This window comes from Podarcis melisellensis (genome assembly GCF_964234715.1).
Source record: "Podarcis melisellensis genome assembly, chromosome: 13".
Lineage (NCBI taxonomy): Eukaryota > Metazoa > Chordata > Lepidosauria > Squamata > Lacertidae > Podarcis > Podarcis melisellensis.
In genome coordinates, this window is record NC_138545.1 from 46,483,810 (window position 1) to 46,504,725 (window position 20,916).

The 20,916-nt window shown below is 43.4% G+C and overlaps 1 protein-coding gene across 1 annotated transcript; it reads right to left on the bottom strand.

Moving 5' to 3' along the window:
• Positions 1 to 1,030: 1,030 nt before the first annotated feature.
• RPIA (ribose 5-phosphate isomerase A) lies at positions 1,031 to 19,778 on the bottom strand. The gene is made up of 9 exons (XM_081884411.1): positions 19,504 to 19,778; positions 16,400 to 16,460; positions 12,894 to 12,949; positions 10,837 to 10,896; positions 9,927 to 9,991; positions 8,167 to 8,235; positions 6,486 to 6,627; positions 5,047 to 5,146; positions 1,031 to 2,140 (listed from the first exon to the last, which is right to left on the bottom strand). The coding sequence occupies exons 1-9, from the start codon at positions 19,681 to 19,683 to the stop codon at positions 2,043 to 2,045; spliced, it is 831 nt and encodes a 276-aa protein (XP_081740537.1). The 5' UTR covers positions 19,684 to 19,778; the 3' UTR covers positions 1,031 to 2,042.
• Positions 19,779 to 20,916: the final 1,138 nt, after the last annotated feature.

Below are 20,916 nucleotides of genomic sequence, written 5' to 3' on the forward strand. Positions count from 1 at the left end.
CGTATTTTTCGTTCTATAGGACGCACTTTTCCCCCTCAAAAATTAAGGGGAGAGGTGTGTGCGTCCTATGGAGCGAATGAAGGCTCCTTGGCTTCAGCGATAGCAACGCGAAACCTCCGAAGCGCAGAGGGAGCGCTCCCTCTGCGCTCTGGAGGCTTTGCGTTGCTTTCCCTGAAGCCTGGAGAGCGAGAGGGGTTGGTGCGCACCGACCCCTCTCGCTCTCCAGGCTTCAGGGATAGCCGCCTGAAGCTTTCGGAGCGCAGCAGGAGCAGGAGGCTTCGGGTTCCTTTTGCTGAAGCCAGGAGAGCAAGACTCTCCTGTCTTCAGCAGAGAGGGAGAGCTGCGCAGCACCCCTTCAGCGAAGCGGGAGGAGAAATGGAAGGGGCTCCGTTTCTCCTGCCGCTTCGCTGAAGGGGCGCTGAGCAGAGAGGGGGAGAATTTTTTTCCCTTGTTCTTCCAATCTAAAACAAGGTGTGTCCTATGGTCGGGTGCGCCCTATGGAGCGAAAATTACGGTATGACATGGTGGTTTCTGCAGAAACAACTGATGAAGCCCAGGAGCGCGAAACAAGGCATTATTCTGGAAATCCTTGTCAAGATTCTGTGGAACTGCAGCAAGCTCCCATTTGGATTTTATGAACATACGAAGACATACGTGGAACAGAAACTAGCAAATATTTGGACTCTCTGAATGAACTGATCTATTGGGATTTCCATTTACTTTGTTGTACTTTATGTGTTGATTATGTGGAAGAGAAATATCTGATACTGTGATAAATACAGAAGAGCATTGTTTATGTGAATGCACAGGCAGTTACATTTTGTGGGTTTGTTGAATGTATTTTACGTAACGCTAGGTTTGATGTTGTTTCCCTGAAGCAACAGGGCACAGGATTGGATCCTGCTAAGCGTCAGGATCCAATCTTGCATGACAATCTGTGGCAGGGCAGCACGAGGCACTTTGGCCCAATCCGGGGACCAAAGGACAGATCAGAAAGGTGTTTAAGAACAAACCCGAACACACAAATGGCTGGCGTTACAGCTCTTTAATTTCAGTGCCTAAAACAAAAACGACGAGTCGTACATTTCTGACACGGTTATCATGCAAAGCACTTAAGAGATGAGAGACAACAGGTTTTTTGTTTTTAAAAAAGTGCCCTGCTCTTGCTACATTAATACAATCCTTCCAGTAAGGCTCGTTCTTTGGACGTGTTTCGAAGCAGCATTCTGTGAAAATGTCGTCGTGCAAAGGGAGGGCCAGGAACTCTTTGAAACTCCCACTGGGCCCAAAATTGTTAAACTGGGCATTAACCCAGTGCATCTTCACCTGTACGGATGGCTAGGCAGCCTCGAATTTCAGCCATCCATTATTGGGGAAGTTGGGGGGGGGGTCCTGGAACATTTCCGAAGTATATTATTTTATTATTTCATATATTATTTTAAAGATATGAATTCTTTGCGTGGAATGGGCATCGTGGCTGATCCCATGCCGTACAAATTCCATGGAGGCCAGCTGCACAAATTATCAGCAAATTATCTATACTAAGACTAAACATTCCCTGTTAAAAACAGTTATGGTAAAAATTATTGAAAGGCATAAATCAGAGAACCGAAAAAGATTCTAATAAGGCATCTGTGAGTACCAACTGGGGACAACCCTCCTGCGTCAATGCATTTTTTTGGGGGGGATGTTTATGCAAATACCATGAAATGCAACTTCTATTTTCTCCCCCTGCTAGACACACCTCGAGCAACCCGATGGTTCAAGTACTGTATAAAATATCCTTTTTGGTAAAATGTTTTGTATAAAAACCAAAGTGAAAAAAAAAGGTTTAAAATGCTCAAAATGATTTACATGAAAAAATAGAAAAAAATATAATTTAAAACAACATTCATTTCCAGTATTAGTGAGATCTGCTGGACCTTTGGTTACATTCACCAAGATCGGGACAGGATTTAAGGCAAGATGTCAAATTGGCACCAAAGTGATAAAACTGTATGCAATGGGCTGAAGGCAGAGTAGATTTGGGGGCTGGGTGGCGGTCAGTGGACTGGCTTCTCCCGGACGCTGACAGAACCATCTTCCATGCCAAAGTAAACCCGTTCCGCCATGTCGATAAACAGGCCTGTTTCCACCACCCCTAGAACAAAAAAGCAAAATCACGTCTGAATGCAATAGAAGTATTTTTTTAAAAAATAAATTTTATTAGTATTTTCCACACAACAACAACACGAAAGATATCTAAAAATAACAATACACAACACACAAAAATCAACATTCGAAAACTAAAGAAAGCAACAACAACAAAAACAAAATAAAGATCCATATCTTACAAGTTAATATTATAAACACTAAAACAACAACAAGATATTGACTTCCACCAATCCCACAGCACCTCCTTTATGTCTCATTGTGTCTTCTTGTTTTCTTTATCATCTCTATCCTAGCATCTAGATATAAATCCCCCTTCCTTATCCTTTCACTTCACAAGGTTATTCTAGACTCAGCCAGATTTCTGTCCTCAAACCTTGACTTTTGAGGTGTTCATTTAGGCACTCCCATTGCTTTTTTACTTCACATTTTGGTTTTTGTCTTATTATGTCTGTCAATTTGGCTAATTCTAAGTATTCTGAAACCTTACATAGCCACTCTCCCCTAGTGGGTAACTGATTCCCTTTCCAGTACAGTGGTACCTCACAAGACGAATGCCTTGCAAGACGAAAAACTCGCTAGACGAAAGGGTTTTCCGTTTTTTGAGTTGTTCCGCAAGACGAATTTCCCTATGGGCTTGCTTCGCAAGACGAAATGTCTTGCGAGTTCTTGCGAGTTTGTTTCCTTTTTCTTAAAGCCGCTAATAGTCGCTAATAGCCGTGCTTCGCAAGATGAAAAAACCGCAAGACGAAGAGACTCGCGGAACGGATTAATTTCGTCTTGCGAGGCACCACTGTACTTAGCCACCAGGATTCTTGCTGCAGACACTGCGTATAAGAAAAATTTAGTTTTGTCTTTTGGAATATCGTCATTTAAAATTCCTAAAAGGAATGCCTCTGGCCTTTTACTATATGATATTCTTAATATTTTCTTTATTTCTTCGTGGATCATGCTCCAAAATTTCCCAATTTTGGGGCATGTCCACCAAATACGGTAGAAGGTTCCTTTTTGTATCTTGCTTCTCCAGCACTTATTATTATATGTTTTATTCATTTTTGCCAGCCTTTCTGGTGCCAGGTACCACCTGTGATGCATTTTCATATAGTTCTCTCATATTAGGTAACATGCTGTAAAATTTATATTTTTTGTCCATAGTCTTTCCCATTCATTATATTCAATTGGCTGGCCCAGAAGTATTAATAACCGCTGAAATACTGGACTTGTAAGATACAAGTCATAGGTTTGTAATTTCACCCCACTTGGGGCAGAATGAATTTCTGACCTGTGCTATCTTTGGGCCTGTTTATATTTTAATTAAAAAAGATAAAATTAAAGAGAGACCAGAAATGCACGTTTTGCTAAATGCTGGTTTATCAAACTGAACTTTTATATCGGTGGTTCTCAAAGGGTGTGGGAGGAGAGGGTGGCAAGCGTGGCAGGAAGATTCAAGAACAACCAAAGGAACATTTAACCAATTCAATAAGTTTGATTTACCAATCTATTATTGTGGGTGTTTTGTTGAATTGGCCAAAATGACGGCAGCTATCAGAGGTCAAACAAATCAAAATTTGATAAAAGAATGGAGCTGTGTGAATGAATATACGAAAAAACACTGCTCCGGTACAGAAATATTGATATGCAAAGAAGAAAGTTTGTAAGGGGGAAAGGTTACAAATGCTAGTAAAAACAGAATATTTGTCAAATGCAATAGAACAACTCAACTGTAATGATAAGTTATAGAATCTAGGTCAAGCAACGATGGAAGCAAGTCAGATTTTAACTCACATTTCGAGTTATGTCGAACCAATGGGGGTGGGGTTTGTGTGAGGTGGTGAGATGCTTTGTGTTACTAACATGTACATATGTGTAAACGTTTCTTTCAGTTATTTTGCAGAGATAAAAACTTCAATAAAAATTAATAATAAAAAACAGGAACATTTAAAACATTTCAGTGCAGTATATTGTAGCACAGCGTCAAAATATTTTTTATTATTTGCAGAATATAGATAGATATCTTTTCAAAATGAGGGAATGAGCATCAGGCGATACTGCGAGCTCACAACATTTGTTGAGTTTGCATACACACTTAAGGTGCATATACATACTTAGATATATGTAAAAGGCTCATTCATAATTAGATTTTGGGAATGATTTATGTTTTACACTTTCTGGATGACTCGTCTTCATATTATAAAGCAGTCACATTCTATGTTATGAAGCAAGCACTGCTAGGAGCTGCTTCTTTCTGTTCTCCAATGTATTTCCTATCAATAATAATAATAATAAATGGTGTGGCAGGAGCAAATTTTTTTCCTGGAAGTGTGGCGCAGAAAAATAAGTTTGAGAACCACTAATTTATCTCATGGTAGAACAAAGTTATCAACATATGCCACTGTCCTACACCTCAAGTTTGTTTTTCCTGTTACTGTATTTACAAAATATTCGTTTTGAAACTCTTAATAAAGTCACAAAAAGTATAATAAAATAAATGATGCTACAATATATCTTAACACAGGAGATCTGAGATAACCACATATAGAGCAATCAACACCAATGGCGCCACCTGCTGTCTAACAGTTGCAAATACAGCATTAACACCTCCACTAGGCTTTCGGTAAAAGAAATATTTTCTAAGAATTCATATTTATCACTGTACTAAGACGATGTACAGTCAGGGGCAAAAATAATTTCCAAAACACTTAATTCTACTCTTGTGTTATTCAGGCATTAGGCATATATTTTCCCGCATTTAGAAAGAAGAGGACTGGACTCACTAATTAATAACTTTTTAGAATTTTTAGTTCCACAGTTGTACATCTGTTAATACGCCAGCTACAAGGGATTTTTTTTAAAAAAAAACCTCATGAAATATGCTTCTGTTGCAAGACTACCAACCTGGTATCATCTTGATCGCCACATTCGCTTCACGCCAGTTATGGACTTTATCAAATTTCCAGTCCAATAAGAAGTTCCCATTGTCAGTCACGACTGGGCCCTAGCAGAGAAGAGAATAGGTAGAGATTCGTTTTTTAAGAAACAAAAATCAAAACGGGTGAAACAGAAAGAAAACAAACCCCAACTTCCAAGTGAAAACTTAAGCACTCTAAAACTGAATCATCATATATGGAATTATGGACTGCTGGACTGAAAGACAAGACACCATATTCACATGTGATAATGACTCCCTAATTTAATGCAAATCAAAGCACAAATGGGGGCGAATGTGTGTTATACTGTTTACCCCCTGGATGCATACTGCCAAACAGATTCAACAATGTGATGATACCTAGAATTGGACGATGTCATAACATAATGTTTGAGGATTGGGAAAGATTGTGGAAAAGAGGAGTCAAGTTCACTGCATGTACAATGTTAAAGGAAAATACAATGAAAATGATATATAGATGGTATTTGACTCCTGTTAAATTAGTAAAGATTTATCATAACTGTGATAATCTATGTTGGAACTGTAAAGAAAAAGAAGGAACTTTTTATCATGTGTATGTGGTGGGCCTGCCCCAAGGTGAAAGACTTCTGGGAAAAGATTTATAATGAATTGAAAAAAATGTTGAAATATACATTTATAAAGAAACCAGAGGCCTTTCTTCTTGGAATAACAGGTTTGGAATTGCCCAAGAAAGATGTTAAATTATTTTTGTATGCCACAACAGCTGCTCGAATTTTACTAGCTAAGAAGTGGAAAATGCAAGAAGTACCAACTGTGGAAGAATGGGAGATGAAGGTGATGGACTTTTCGGAGCTAGCTGACCTGACCAGAAGAGTCTGCGACGAGAACAAGGAGGAGTACCAGGAAGAATGGACGAAATTTAATGACTATTTAGTTAAATACATTACGTTAAATTAATTGGAAAAAGCTAGCAATTACCAGTTAGGCTTGTGATGAATTATTATGTTTAATGCTGAATTGGGAAGAAAGACTGATGTTAAGTGATTAAGTTAAGATTATAAGAACTTTGATTTGGAAAACCATTAAAATGATATGCACTGAAATTCAACTGGGGGATACAAGGAAGTCACTTAAAAATGTTAAGAAGATTAGTTTTAATAAGGTTATGATTTATGTTTGTCTGTTTATTTGTTAGTGTGTTTTTAATTTTGTGAAAATCAGTAATTTTTTTTGAAAAAAAAAAAAAGAATTGGACAATGAAAGATACTCAGTAAAGCATATTGCTAGCACAGTATTACCTCTAGGGTGATACTGTCTCAAGCAACAATTATACAAGGTGATCAAAGAGAAAAATTATACAGGTCCAAGCTGAAATAAATTCTATACCTTCTAGAAGGTGCACTTTTGCCCAGCAATCAACACTTACCGCCTTATTCACAGCCATCCTCAGCTCAGCAACACCCCCAAACCTCTTGGCCAGAGCCTTGGAAATTGGAACATAAGCCATTGGGATGACTTCAATAGGAATACCTTTCTTCCACTGCTCTCCAAGGCTTTCAGACTTTTTCCTACAGGGACATTGTTTAAAAGCAAAACCGGAATTAACACATTGTACAAATGCACACTTCTTTTGTAGATGGTTGCAGCAAGACAGAGTTTCCTGAGAAGAGGGACTGATTGATGAACCACTCGGGGAATTGTAGCTCTGCGAAGGGAATAGGGCTCTCTCTAAAACTCTCAGTGCCCTTCTATGCAGAACTGGCAAAAATGACAGAAAGACTAAGAGGAAAAGACAACAGAGACTTTGAAAAAGATTGGGAACCATTCATATTACCGTATTTTTCGCTCTATAAGACGCACCAGACCACAAGACGCACCTAGTTTTTGGAGGAGGAAAACAAGAAGAAAAAAATTCAGAATCTCAGAAGCCAGAAGAGCAAGAGGTGAAAGCAGCGATCCCTCTTGCTATTCTGGCTTCTGGGATAGCTGCGCAGCCTGCATTCGCTCCATAAGGCGCACACACATTTCCCCTTACTTTTTAGGAGGGAAAAAGAGAATCTTATAGAGCAAAAAATACGGTATATTTTCAGAAACAAAGAAAGGCAATAGACTTGTTGGCAAGATTTAAATAAGCATTCACATTATTAGCATCAGGAAATGTTTAGAAGATAGTGAAATAAGAGGATGTAGTTAATTTTATTTTTACATTTATAGGTTTGATGTTATGTCATTAATAACCTTTTCTGTTGAGAGATAGCAAAGCGGATGAAAATAGAAACAAACCAGGAATGCAAGTTGGGGGAAGTCTTCGAGGGGAAGAATATATAGTAAACGTTAAGAATTTGAGATGTATGTAATGAATGAAAATGAATAAATGAATATTTTTTTAAAAAAACTCTCAGTGCCCTTAAACTACAATTCCCAGGGTTCCTTTTTTATGGTGTGTGTGTGTGTGTAGCCATGACTTCTTAAAGTGGTATGACACTGCTTTAAAAGTACAGTGCAGAAGGGACAGGAGACAGTGCCCCTATAATATTTAATGGGATGGTATACAAAAGGGTGGGACGCGGGTGGCGCTGTGGGTTAAACCACTGAGCCTAGGACTTGCTGATTGAAAGGTCAGTGGTTCGAATCCCTGTGACAGGGTGAGCTCCCGTTGCTCGGTCCCAGCTCCTGCCAACCTAGCAGTTTGAAAGCACGTCAAAGTGCAAGTAGATAAATAGGTACCACTCTGGTGGGAAGGTAAACGGCGTTTCCGTGCCCTGCTCTGGTTCGCCAGAAGCGGCTTAGTCATGCTGGCCACATGACCCGGAAGCTGTACACTGGCTCCCTCGGCCAAGAAAGCAAGATGAGCGCCGCAACCCCAGTCGGCCACGACTGGACCTAATGGTCAGGGGTCCCTTTACCTTGACCTATACAAAAGGGTAGGCGTCACAACACTAACATCCCCAATTCCAATATGTTACCGAATGGGCCTTATTGATAAACTTTCGGGAGGTCTTCTGCAATATGCAATGGTCAATTGAGTGAGATAGTCTTTCAGGTATGTTAGGACTGAATACAGCTCCCTCTCTCTTCTGGAAAAAGCACCAAACAGCGTATTTTACCTATAATCAGCAATGACAATGAAGCTTTTCGCATAGCCAGCGACAATCTTCTCCTGAGTCAGGCAGCCCCTGGAGGAGGAAAGACAGCAGAATATTAACCCTGTTGCCCAGACTGATCAGAAGTCAGCTAAGGATTTAGCAACTGAGGGCTTAGGAAGGAAGTCTATCTATAGAATCTTGGAGCCCTGGATATCAATGCAGCTATTTAATCCAGGACAGTGGAGGCTGGTCAGCTTAGGACAGGGGTCAGCAAACTTTTTCAGCCAGGGGCCGGTCCACTGTCCCTCAAGACGTTGGGGGGGCGGACTATATTTTTTGGGGGAAATTGAACGAATTCCTATGCCCCACAAATAACCCAGAGATGCATTTTAAATAAAAGCACACATTCTACTCATGTAAAAACATGCTGATTCCTGGACCGTCCGTGGGCCAGATTTAGAAGGCAATTGGGTCGTATCCATGGCTTAGGACAACTGGGGCACTGCCCCATCGCAAAATTCCCCCAAGTATACACCCCGCCAAGAAAACCATACTATTTCGTGCTCTCCCTGAGCACTCCCTAGTCTTCCATTATAACTGCTGCAGCCATATCTGTCGATCAGCTCTTTCCACTGCTCAGCCAACCCCAGTCTCACCAGAGTGGTGCATGCTCTAGTTATCTCCCGCTTGGACTACTGCAATGCGCTCTACGCGGGTCTACCTTTGAAGGTGACCTGGAAACTACAACTAATCCAGAATGCGGCAGCTAGACTGGTGATTGGGAGCGGCCGCTGAGACCATATAACATTGGTCTGAGAGATCTGCATTGGCTCCCAGTACGTTTCCGAGCACAATTCAAAGTGTTGGTGTTGACCTTGAAAGCCCTAAATGGCCTCGGCTCAGTATACCTGAAGGAGCGTCTCCACCCCCATCATTCAGCCTGGACACTGAGGTCCAGCGCCGAGGGCCTTCTGGCAGTTCCCTCATTGCGAGAAACAAAGCTACAGGGAACCAGGCAGAGGGCCTTCTCAGTAGTGGCACCTGCCCTGTGGAACGCCCTCCCATCATATGTCAAAGAGATAAACAACTACCTGACATTCAGAAGACATCTTAAGGCAGCCCTGTTTAGGGAAGCTTTTAATGTGTGACATCTTAGTTTATTTTTGGTCTTTGTGGAAGCCGCCCAGAGTGGCTGGGGAAACCCAGCCAGATGGGCGGGGTACAAATAAATAATAATAATAATAATAATAATAATAATAATAATAATTACCCCAAGCCAAAATTATTGCTGTGGCCTGAAGGGCTCTCTCACTCACCTCCAGGCAGAAAAACACATTACCATAGCAAACGCCCCCCCCCCGGCATTTTTCCTGTCTGTTCATTCATTTTTTAAATCTCCACCTGCATCTGTATAGGCAATCCAGCCAATATGGGCATAGAAATTAGTAGGCATCCGATATAAATACTCCCAAAATGTCTGGGACCCCAAGGCCTTGGCAATTTGGCAAGCCGATTAGAATTATTTTTCTGTTTTGAGAATGCCCAGCCCTGCTTCTGTGCAAATCAGCCTCCTACAGTTTTCCAGCAACTGGTATTCTAGTGCTTCCATTTTCTGAAATGCAGGCCTAGAAAAATAAAAGCTGGAGGGAAACGATTGCTTTCCATAGCCTTGCCTGGTCACCAGCCTACCAGCTCCAGGGTCCACCAGCTTCCAGTGAGCTTTCCACCCTTGTTCTCAGTACTTTCATCTGCAAGTAAAATAATTAGGCATTATTTCTTACCCTCCTCCTTTGATAAGATTAAGGTCCAAGTCGACTTCATCGGCACCATCAATGGCAACATTCAACTTCAGGGAAGAAAAGAGATTTTTTAAAAATATGATTTTTATTAATTTTTCTGTTTTGCAATTTCAGATAAACATTTTACATCCTTAAGAAATCAATGACTTCCCTTCTCGTTCCATGGTTCATTTTGCATATCTTATATCTCTGCATGTTTTACAAAAACTATACCAATCGGTTTTCCATCCATCCAAAATTATTTACACTGTTGAATTTATCTTAACGCTGCCAGCATTTTCAGGTGTACACAACTTGCCCCCATATATTCAATAAATGTTTTCCAATCTTCTTTGAACGTACCGTATTTTTCGCTTTATAGGACACACTTCTTCCCCTCCAAAAATGAAGGGGAAGTTCCTGCCGGGCTCCACAGGCTTGCAGATAGCTGCCTGCAGCCCGAAGCCCGGGGTGCACAGCGCCGCACTCCCCGGGCTTCGGGCTGCTGGCAGCTCTCCGCAAGCCTGCGGAGCCCGGCGGAAGTTCCACCGTTGTATCATCTGCAATTATTAGAACCATTAGAATCATTTATACAGTGGAAACCTTGGTTCTCAAACGGCTTAGCTGAAGAACAAATCGGCTCCCGGATGCCGAAAGCGCGGAATTAAGTGTTTCGGTTTTCGATCTTTTTTGGAAGCTAAACGTCCAACGCAGCTTCTGTTTGAGTGCAGGAAGTTCCTGCAGTCAATCGGAAGCTGCGTCTTGGTTTTTGAACAGTTTCGGGAGTCAAACAGAGTTCCGGAATGGATTAAGTTTGAGAACCAAGGTTCCACTGTACTGAGAAAACTAAGAGCAGTGTTGCATGGGAACAGAACAGTTGCTGAAGAGCACAAGAAAAACCCAAATCTTTTACCTCAGGGTGTCGATCCAAGTCACTTAAGGTTAAGCCGTTCTGCAGAATCAACTGACGTGCCTAAATGGAAAGAAAAAGCCAAAATTGTTTCCCAGAGTTTATAGGGCAGAAATCGGAGTCATTTCGACATGTTTATTAGCAGCGGTAATACAAATTAGTGGTTAAGAAACTGCACTATAATGGAGTGAATGTTAATCTTTCAGGAGCATGCTATTTTGATCCAACGAAAGCGGGTTTTCAACCAAGAAAAGACTCATTTCTCCCACAATGAAGGAGTGTTAAAGCCTTTGCACCCTCAAGTTCTCCTCTTCTTTAACAAGCCAGGCAGATATAAAATCCATCGTCTTCTGTAAGAGGTCGGAATGGCCCTCTCAGAAGCAACATGTAATCTCTGGTGTCAAACCAGCACAAACTTAATAGCAGAGCACATGGGTTGCATGCAAAATGTCCCAAATTTAATCTGCCGTAACTTTGCCTGAAACCCTGGAGGGATGCTGCCAAAACAGTGCAGGCTATACTGAGCTAGGTAGACTAATGGTCTGACTTGGAACATCCATTTAGTATTTCAACAGACTATGAAACATACTCGCATTAAAAACGTTGCACAAGGTTCACATCGATACAACTGAATGGCGCCTGCAATCCTAAACCTGTGTCCTTATTAGGTGTGGCCTGACGCCCTATGCAAGCAAGATCATATTCCATGATGATTAGAAAAGGCTGGGATTTCTTAAAACGATTTGCTGGACTCTGATATTAATGCACTGTGGCATGTATACCTCAAACATACATACCAGCAGTACATTTTGAGTGATATAAGCAACAGTTGATGCCCCTATGAGCACATCTTTTTTGACAGCTATGCAATATTTAACAAAAGCAACCTGGGCACCACCTAATCCAGGAATGGCCAAACTTGGCCCTCCACCTGTTTTGGGACTACAATTCCCATCATCCCTAGCTAACAGGACCAGTGGTCAGGGATGATGGGAAATGTAGTCCCAAAAAACATCTGGAGGGTGTGCGGTGCTACCTGTTGCTTCTAGTAACTCCAGCCCCAGGAAACACTCTTGTAAAATCAAGGCCTAATGCAGTTGAAAGGTAGTTTTACAGGCTAACTTTCCCAGTAAGAAATTGCTTAATATTGTTGGAGAACCAAATATTGTCAGTTGATTCTTACTACAGCCATATACACCACAAACCAAAAAAAAAAATCTGCTCTGTACTAGAGACACAGCCACATTTCAAAACTGACTTTTCCAGGGTTTAGCCACCATGCAGGTCTCACCTGTCAGATTACCTGTTTCAACAGGATAACGAAGCATGTAAATGAATGCTAGATCTTCTGAATGAATAGAACTCGGATATTTACTCAAACCCCACCTTCCAGTCCCAAAAGGAACACCTAAGGTGGCCATTCAAACATCCTACTCACACAGGAAAGTGAACATTATTGTGGGAATGAACATTAAAGAAAATTATTATGATGCCCGGCTGAATGTAGCCGTACTGCACCAACGGTCTAATGATCTGGAAATTCAGACTCCAGGCACGAAGGCAATTCGGTGTTAGTTGCTAGGAAACAAACCGTTGCTAGCCTGTGACCTCAGGTGAGTTCAGCACACAGTTCAAAAATGGACAGGGTTGCAAGTAGCACTGCTGTCATGTTCAGAGCTCTAATCTCGGGAGGAGCATTAAGAAAACAATTAATGAAAAAAAGAAACAAGGCAAATTAGCAATGCCTTTCCAAGGTGCTGCCTTGACGACTTACAAGTACAACTCACTGTTGGAAGAGAGTTTCCCCATGGTCGAGACACCACAAGGGGTATTGTTAACACCTCTGTAATGGCATATAGATTTTCGTAAGGAACTTAGAAGTGGAGTCCTCATGGGATAGGGGTCCACACGAGATCAGTTCAGAAAGCTATCCTACAAATAACCTTAATTTAGCTGCTTACGTACTGGAAAACAGCCTCGTAGCTGCTGAGTGGCTGATCAAGATGTAAACAGTAGATCTGGCTCTTTAAAAAATGGAGATGACAAGGGGAAAATTTTACCTGGAAAGACGAAGGTATACAGACTATGTTGAGATTCTCTTGCTTCACTCTCTCAGCTGTGGGGGGAAATTGCTTTGTTAAATACGTACTCAGACCAGAAAGAGTCATGCACCCATATTAAAATATTCCTGCTTAAACTAGTCCAATCATTTCTTTATTTTTCAGTTACAATCATATCTTGGTTTTCAAACAGCTTAGATCTCGAACATTTTGGCTCCCGAACGCCGCAAACCCAGAAGTGACTGTTCCGGTTTGCGTGCTATTTTTGGAAGTCAAATGTACTTCTGGAACCGATTCCGTTCAACTTCCAAGGTGCGACTATATTGTGCTGCATTCCGCTTGCAAAAGGAAACAGGAAGGAAATGCCCATTGCGGGTGGAGTTTACGGTTTCTGCCGAATGGAGAAAAAAAATCCACTTTCAATCTCTGATGAAAAGTCTAATTACCCGTGTCATTTCTGCGCAGCAAATGAAGCAAAAGGTATGTCCAGTTAGCAGCACATTAGCCGCGAAATGTACTGAACATACCAGTTTTTACAGCTCCTACCTTGAACAAATTGCAAGCTGCTCCCCTACTCACAAGTTCAGAAAAGACTCTTCAAACTACTTGCTACAGATTGAGGAAACCATCTTGAAGGTGATACAACTGATGGAGGACAGCCAGTAACAAAGAAGAAGAAAATTTCTGACCATTCTGGTTAGCAGCTATCATGGAATAGCTAGCATTGTTGTTCTTCTGAACATGGCCCTTTTCTCATCCATGAGCATTGTCATTTGGTGTTAACATTCATCACTACTCAGCTAAAGCAATGGTTGGGAATCTTCAAACCAGGGCTACTGGGGAACAGCACTGCCAAGGACAAAACAAAACAAGAGAGCACCCAAATTCCAAGGCCACATACTCTTCCCTGTCCCACATACATGTTATACAGTAGTACCTTGGGTTAAGTACTTAATTTTGTTCCAGAGGTCTGTTCTTAACCTGAAACTGTTCTTAACCTGAAGCACCACTTTAGCTAATGGGGCCTCCTGCTGCTGCCGCGCCGCCGGAGCACGATTTCTGTTCTCATCCTGAAGCAAAGTTCTTAACCTGAGGTACTATTTCTGGGTTAGCGGAGTCTGTAACCTGAAGCGTATGTAACCCAAGGTACCACTGTACTTCCATTTGAACTTGAGAGGAGCTCTGGAGATATTTCTGCCAATCAGCGCTCTGTCCTGCTCAGCCAATCCCAATCCAGAGGTATTGCTTTATTTCAAAGAACTGAGGAAGTGGACCTGCCAGAGGAGGCTACTCCCATGCATAAAGGTAAAGCAACCCCTGACCGTTAGGTCCAGCCGTGACAGACTCTGGGGTTGCGATGCTCATCTCGCTTTACTGGCCGAGGGAGCCGGCAGACAGCTTCCGGGTCATGTGGCCAGCATGACTAAGCCGCTTCTGGCAAACCAGAGCAGCGCACGGAAACGCCGTTTACCTTCCCGCCAGAGTGGTACCTATTTATCTACTTGCACTTTGAGGTGCTTTCGAACTGCTAGGTTGGCAGGAGCAGGGACTGAGCAACGGGAGCTCACCCCATTGCGGGGATTCGAACCGCCGCCCTTCTGAGCGGCAAGTCCTAGGCTCTGTGGTTTAACCCACAGCGCCACCCATGTCCCTGTGCACCATGCATGCTTGGGCAGAAAAGCCATGCACCACTTGAATTAAGACTGCCGGCTATTTAGCCCCAATTGTGCAGGTTCCTGCTCCCTTCCTGTTGTGATGAGGGCAATACAAGGGCACTGCATTCATTGGGGGGGGGGGACTGCAGAATTATGAGCCCTCCAGCCTCTCAGAATCGTACATCTGTTCCAAGCATGCCTTGAAGGCTACATATATTTAGCTCTTAGCATGTTCCAGTAACCAGCGAAACATCAGGAAGCGTACCATATCACAAGATTCAACTGGCTTCTCTCCCGGAGCACAACTCAGAGGCCTCAGCAGACCACACAGAGATTTGATTCAAGTCACAACCGTGCAACTTGCAGCTTGTCAACTGCTTCACATGAAAATACTACGATAACCGTGCTAAAGAGGGGAGTGGGCTGTTATCACATGATACTGTAGCTCGAGGCAGCTTTGGAAATTAGATTCTGAATAACTTTTCAAGATTGCGAAAACTTTACAGAGTTTAACATAATCATCCTGGAATCTTATCCGTAGTTGAGACCTTAATCCTTTGCACTTATTGGTCCTTGGCCAATTCCCTAGACCGGATTGAGTGTTAAAAACGATACAGAATTAAATATTAAAAACTTCCCTAAACAGGGCTGCCTTCAGATGACTTTTAAAAATAGGATAGCTGCTTATTTCCTTGACATCTGATGGGAGGGCGTTCCACAGGTTGGGTGCCACTACTGAGAAGGCCCTCTGCCTGGTTCCCGATAACCTCACTTCTCACAATGAGGGAACCGCCAGAAGGCCCTCAGCGCTGGACCTCAGTGTCCGGGCTGAACGATGGGGGTGGAGACGCTCCTTCAGGTATACAGGACTGAGGCCGTTTAGGGCTTTAAAGGTCAGCACCAAAACTTCGAATTGTGCTCGGTACTGGGAGCCAATGCAGATCTCTCAGGACCGATGTTATATGGTCTTGGTGGCTGCTCCCAGTCACCAGTCTAGCTGCCACATTCTGGATTAGTTGTAGTTTCTGGGTCACCTTCAAAGGTAGCCCCACGTAGAGCGCATTGCAGTAGTCCAAGCAGGAGATAACCAGAGCATGCACCACTCTGGCAAGACAGTCTGTGGGCAGGTAGGGTCTCAGCCCGCGTATCAAATGGAGTTGGTAGACAGCTGCCCTGAACACAGAATTGACCTGTGCCTCCATGGACAGCTGTGAGTCCAAAATGACTCCCAGGCTGTGCACCTGGTCCTTTGGGGGCACAGTTACCCCATTCAGGACCAGGGAGTCCCCCACACCTGTTTGCCTCTTGTCCCCCAAAAACAGTACTTCTGTCTTGTCAGGATTCAACCTCAATCTGTTAGCCGCCATCCATCCTCTAACCGCCTCCAGGCACTCACACAGGACCTTCACTGGTTCTGATTTAAAAGAGAGGTAGAGCTGGGTGTCCTTTTAATTGTGTTTGTGGGAGTGGAGTTATTGGTTTATCTTATTATGTATTTTGTGCTCTTATTTTGCGTTGTGATCTTCAGATGAAGGGCGGTATGCAAATTTAATAAATAACTCAAGCCTCTGGAGATCACCAGACTGAAGAAAACTGTGCTACACATATGAAAACCACTAAGTAACTCTATGTTTTGGGCCTACATGTGTTGGATTTAATCCATGGAGTCACTGCACAAAGATTACATCCAAGATAGAGATATCCTAGCCCTTGGCCTGACACAGACTCCACACAGTGGGCTAGCTGTTTGGCAAGCAGAACTACCGGTAGGTACACTTGTTTAGAATAGACTCTAGAAGTTTAAATAAGTGAAACATAATTTCTGACAAAAAGAATAGCGGAAATACATACCCAATTTCTGCACAGCGTGAACAATTGTAGACCCACTTCCGATTCCAAGGACTTGATTATTCTAAAGAAAAAAAGACAGAAATATTTTGTTCTCACTTAGTCAACTTAGAAACCACATGGCTTGAGATTACTGGAGAGTATTTAGCATAGGCAAAAAGTGGCAACTTCTAGAAAACTTGATAATCTATGGCACAGGTGTGGACCCTGTACACTTCCAGGTACAGTTGGACTCACAACTCCCATCAAACAGAGTAGCAGGGCCACATACAGAGTTCCAGAGTTTCCCAAACCTTGAACCACAGTATTAGTTTTAAGGAGGCAGAAAGACATCCCATGTAAGATAAGGTAAAGGTAAAGGGACCCCTGACCATTAGGTCCAGTCGTAACCGACTCTGGGGTTGTGGCGCTCATTTCAGTTTACTGGCCGAGGGAGCCGGCATACAGCTTCCGGGTCATGTGGCCAGCATGACTAAGCCGCTTCTGGCAAACCAGAGCAGCGCACAGAAATGCCGTTTACCTTCCCGCCGGAGTGGTACCTATTTATCTACTTGCACTTTGACGTGCTTTCGAACTGCTAGGTGGGCAGGAGCAGGGACCGAGCAACGGGAGCTCACCCTGTTGCAGGGATTCGAACCGCCGACCTTCTGATCGGCAAGTCCTAGGCTCTGTGGTTTAACCCACAGCGCCACCCGCGTCCCACATCCCATGTAAGATATGGCCCAGTAAAATAAGACATGCTTTGATTTAAAAGCTAAAAAGCACGCTTCTATGTTAAAAACTAAGCAGATGGATAAAGTATGAGGTCATATTTATTAATTTCCTTACATTAAAAACTAACATGTACAGTTAAATGTTGTACTTCACCATTGTATTTAATACAGAATTCTGCTACTTCTCTGATGACTGTCTGTATGGTATATATTTTGAATTTCCTGTGACAAGTGTGTATGTTAACAACATTACGAAATACCTGAAAGAGTAACCCATGAAGTTCAGCGGCACTTAGCAAATAAGCATTGCAAAAGTTCCTAGCTGTGAACAAACAAAACTTTTGAGTGCTTTATGTCCAAGCCAAACATACAATTCCTGGGATATTAACAAGACTGAGATCAAGCAAATGCCCTCAGTCACTCCATTCTTTTAAAAGCACTTTCTAAAACACTCTTGTTTTCACAGATACTTAGAAATCCGAGGTGTGTTTTAATCCGTTTCAGCATTTTAACTGTTGAACTCTTTAAAGCGTGGCTGCGGATTTTTCTGTTTTCTTGCTGCATCTTTTCATAAACCGCTTTGAGGGTTTTGTTTGTTTGTTTGATTTGTTCCAATAACAGAATCATAGAAGTGTAAAGTTGGAAGGGACCCCCCACGGTCATCTAGCCCAACCACTGCAATGCAGGAATCTTTTCGCCCAACGTGGGGCTCAGAGTCTTGAGCTCTACAAACTGAACTAAACAGAACCATAATGGGAATAAATTTTGTGAAATACAAGGGCATGCATATGACCCTCGGAGTCCCTTCCAACTCAACAATTCTATAGGATATAGAGAAAAGTCATTTTATGTTAAATGTATTGTGAGAACTAGGTAAAGGTAAAGGGACCTCTGACCATTAGGTCCAGTCATGGCTGACTCTGGGGTTGCAGTGCTCATCTTGCTTTATTGGCCGAGGGAGCCGGCGTACAGCTTCCGGGTCATGTGGCCAGCATGACTAAGCCGCTTCTGGCGAACCAGAGCAGGGCTCGGAATCGCTACCTTCCTGCTGGTAAAGGTAAAGGTAAAGGTACCCCTGCCCGTACGGGCCAGTCTTGACAGACTCTGGGGATGTGCGCCCATCTCACTTAAGAGGCCAGGGGCCAGCGCTGTCCGGAGACACTTCCGGGTCACATGGCCAGTGTGACATCGCTGCTCTGGCGAGCCAGAGCTGCACACGGAAACGCCGTTTACCTTCCCGCTGGTAAGCGGTCCCTATTTATCTACTTGCACCCGGAGGTGCTTTCGAACTGCTAGGTTGGCAGGCGCTGGGACCGAGCAGCGGGAGCGCACCCCGCCGCAGGGATTCGAACCGCCGACCTTTCGATCGGCAAGTCCTAGGCGCTGAGGCTTTAACCCACAGCGCCACCTGTGTCCTACCTTCCTGCTGGAGCAGTACCTATTTATCTACTTGCACTTTGACATGCTTTCGAACTGCTAGGTTGGCAGGAGCAGGGACCGAGCAATGGGAGCTCACCCCGTCGTGGGGATTCGAACTGCCGACCTTCTGATCTGCCGACCTAAATAGGAGAACTATTTAATGTATTATTGTTGTTGTTTTTCTTTTCTTTTTTACCTTTCCTTTTTAGTTGCTAGGAGGTGATGGATATTTGTTTACTTCTACATTTCTTTTTTGTGTGTTATGTATTAAAATGAAACATATATATATACATATACACACACAGTGGTACCTCAGGTTAAGTACTTAATTCGTTCGGGAGGTCCGTACTTAACCTGAAACCTGTTCTTAACCTGAAGCACCACTTTAGCTAACGGGGCCTCCCGCTGCTGCCGCGCCACCGGAGCACGATTTCTGTTCTCATCCTGAAGCAAAGTTCTTAACCTGAAGCACTATTTCTGGGTTAGCGGAGTCTGTAACCTGAAGCGTCTGTAACCCGAGGTACCACACACACACACAGTATAGTATAGTATATATATAAAAACAATTCTATAGGATGAAAATATATATATATATATATATACACACACACACACACACACACACACTATTCTATAGGGTGAATATTTCGACGAGGTCGCCTAGACACCCCAACTTTTACACGGGAAAGACACCCGAGGACACCAAAACCTGCAACTATATATATATATATATATACATACGTGTGTGTGTGTGTGTGTGTGTGTATATATTTATACACACACACACACTCTCTCTCTTCGCAGTAGTCCTACAAACCGCTGTCCTCCAAAACCCCAGCCGAGGAAACGTGTACCAGATCCACACCCCCAACATTTGAGACGGGATCCTGCATTTCTGGCGGAAGCAGACGCGCGCGGCTCCCGCAGCCTGCTGTGAACTTTGCAAAAAGCCGAAGCCCCAAGGAGGTTCCCCACCTGCACGTGGCTGTTCACCGCAGCCCAGGCGGCCCGCTTCTTCGCCTCCTCGGTCATGGCGCGGCTTCTGCTGCTAAGGCTCTGGCTGCTGCAACGCGGGGCGCGCCGGTGCACGTGCCTCCTCCCCTCCGCCACGAGCCTCCGGCAGAGAAGGGCGGCGCGCTGCCCCCGGCTCCGCATCGCCTGCCCTCCTCCGCCCCCTTTCAGCTCCGCCTGCCTCGGCCCGCCGCCGGCCCCATGGAAGCCACCTCGGGGCTGGCTGCTCCGCGGCTGAGGGAAGCCGGCCTCTCGCTCCTCACCTGAGCCGCCTCGCCGCCCCGCGGCCGCATGGGGCTTGTAGTGCCGCCGCCACGCGGAGAGCCTGCGCCAGGCGGGCGGGGAACTACAGCACCCACAATGCACCTCGGCGCAAGAGGGCCTCATGTTAAGGACAGGGGAATAGCCTGCTGCCTCAGGTCGAAGGCCCGTCTAGTCCAGTAGCCTGTCCTTGCAGTGGCTGGCTGATATGATATGATATGATATGATATGATATGATATGATATGATATGATATGATATGATATGATATGATATTATATTATATTATATTATATTATATTATATTATATTATATTATATTATATTATTTATTGTATTGTATTGTTATAGTGGGACCTCAGGTTACATACGCTTCAGGTTATATACTCTGTTAACCCAGAAATAGTGCCTCGGGTTAAGAACTTTGCTTCAGGATGAGAACAGAAATTGTGCTCTGGCGGCGCGGCAGCAGCAGGAGGCCTCATTATCTAAAGTGGTGCTTCACGTTAAGAACAGCTTCAGGTTAAGAACGGACTTCTGGAACGAATTAAGTACTTAACCCGAGGTACCACTGTATAGTATATTAGTATATTAAATTATATTATATGTTATGTTATATTATAATAATATAATATATTATATTATATTATATTATATTTTATATTATATTATAATAGTCATGTTATTGATGCCATGTCTTATTTTATTTTAATTTAATTTAAAGCAATATGCCTCCTTTCATTGCACTGACAACTTTGCTCCTCCTGGCAATGGGAAAATAGCAGCCGGGTGGGGTGGGGTGGGGGCTTGACAGTTTAGCCTTGATCCTAGAAACACCCCTCCCATGACAACGCCCGTATGATTCAGATTTGCTAGATAGAAGTTTTGTGTTGGTTATTCAGGGTTTTGTTTTTTAAAAAATTGTTTTACTTTATTTTGTTATTTATTATTTTACCTCCTAGGGACGTGGGTGGTGCTGTGGGTAAAACCTCAGCACCTAGGACTTGCCGATCGCATGGTCTTGTGGTTCGAATCCCCGCGGCGAGGTGCGCTCCTGTCGTTCGGTCCCAGCGCCTGCCAACCTAGCAGTTCGAAAGCACCTCCGGGTGCAAGTAAA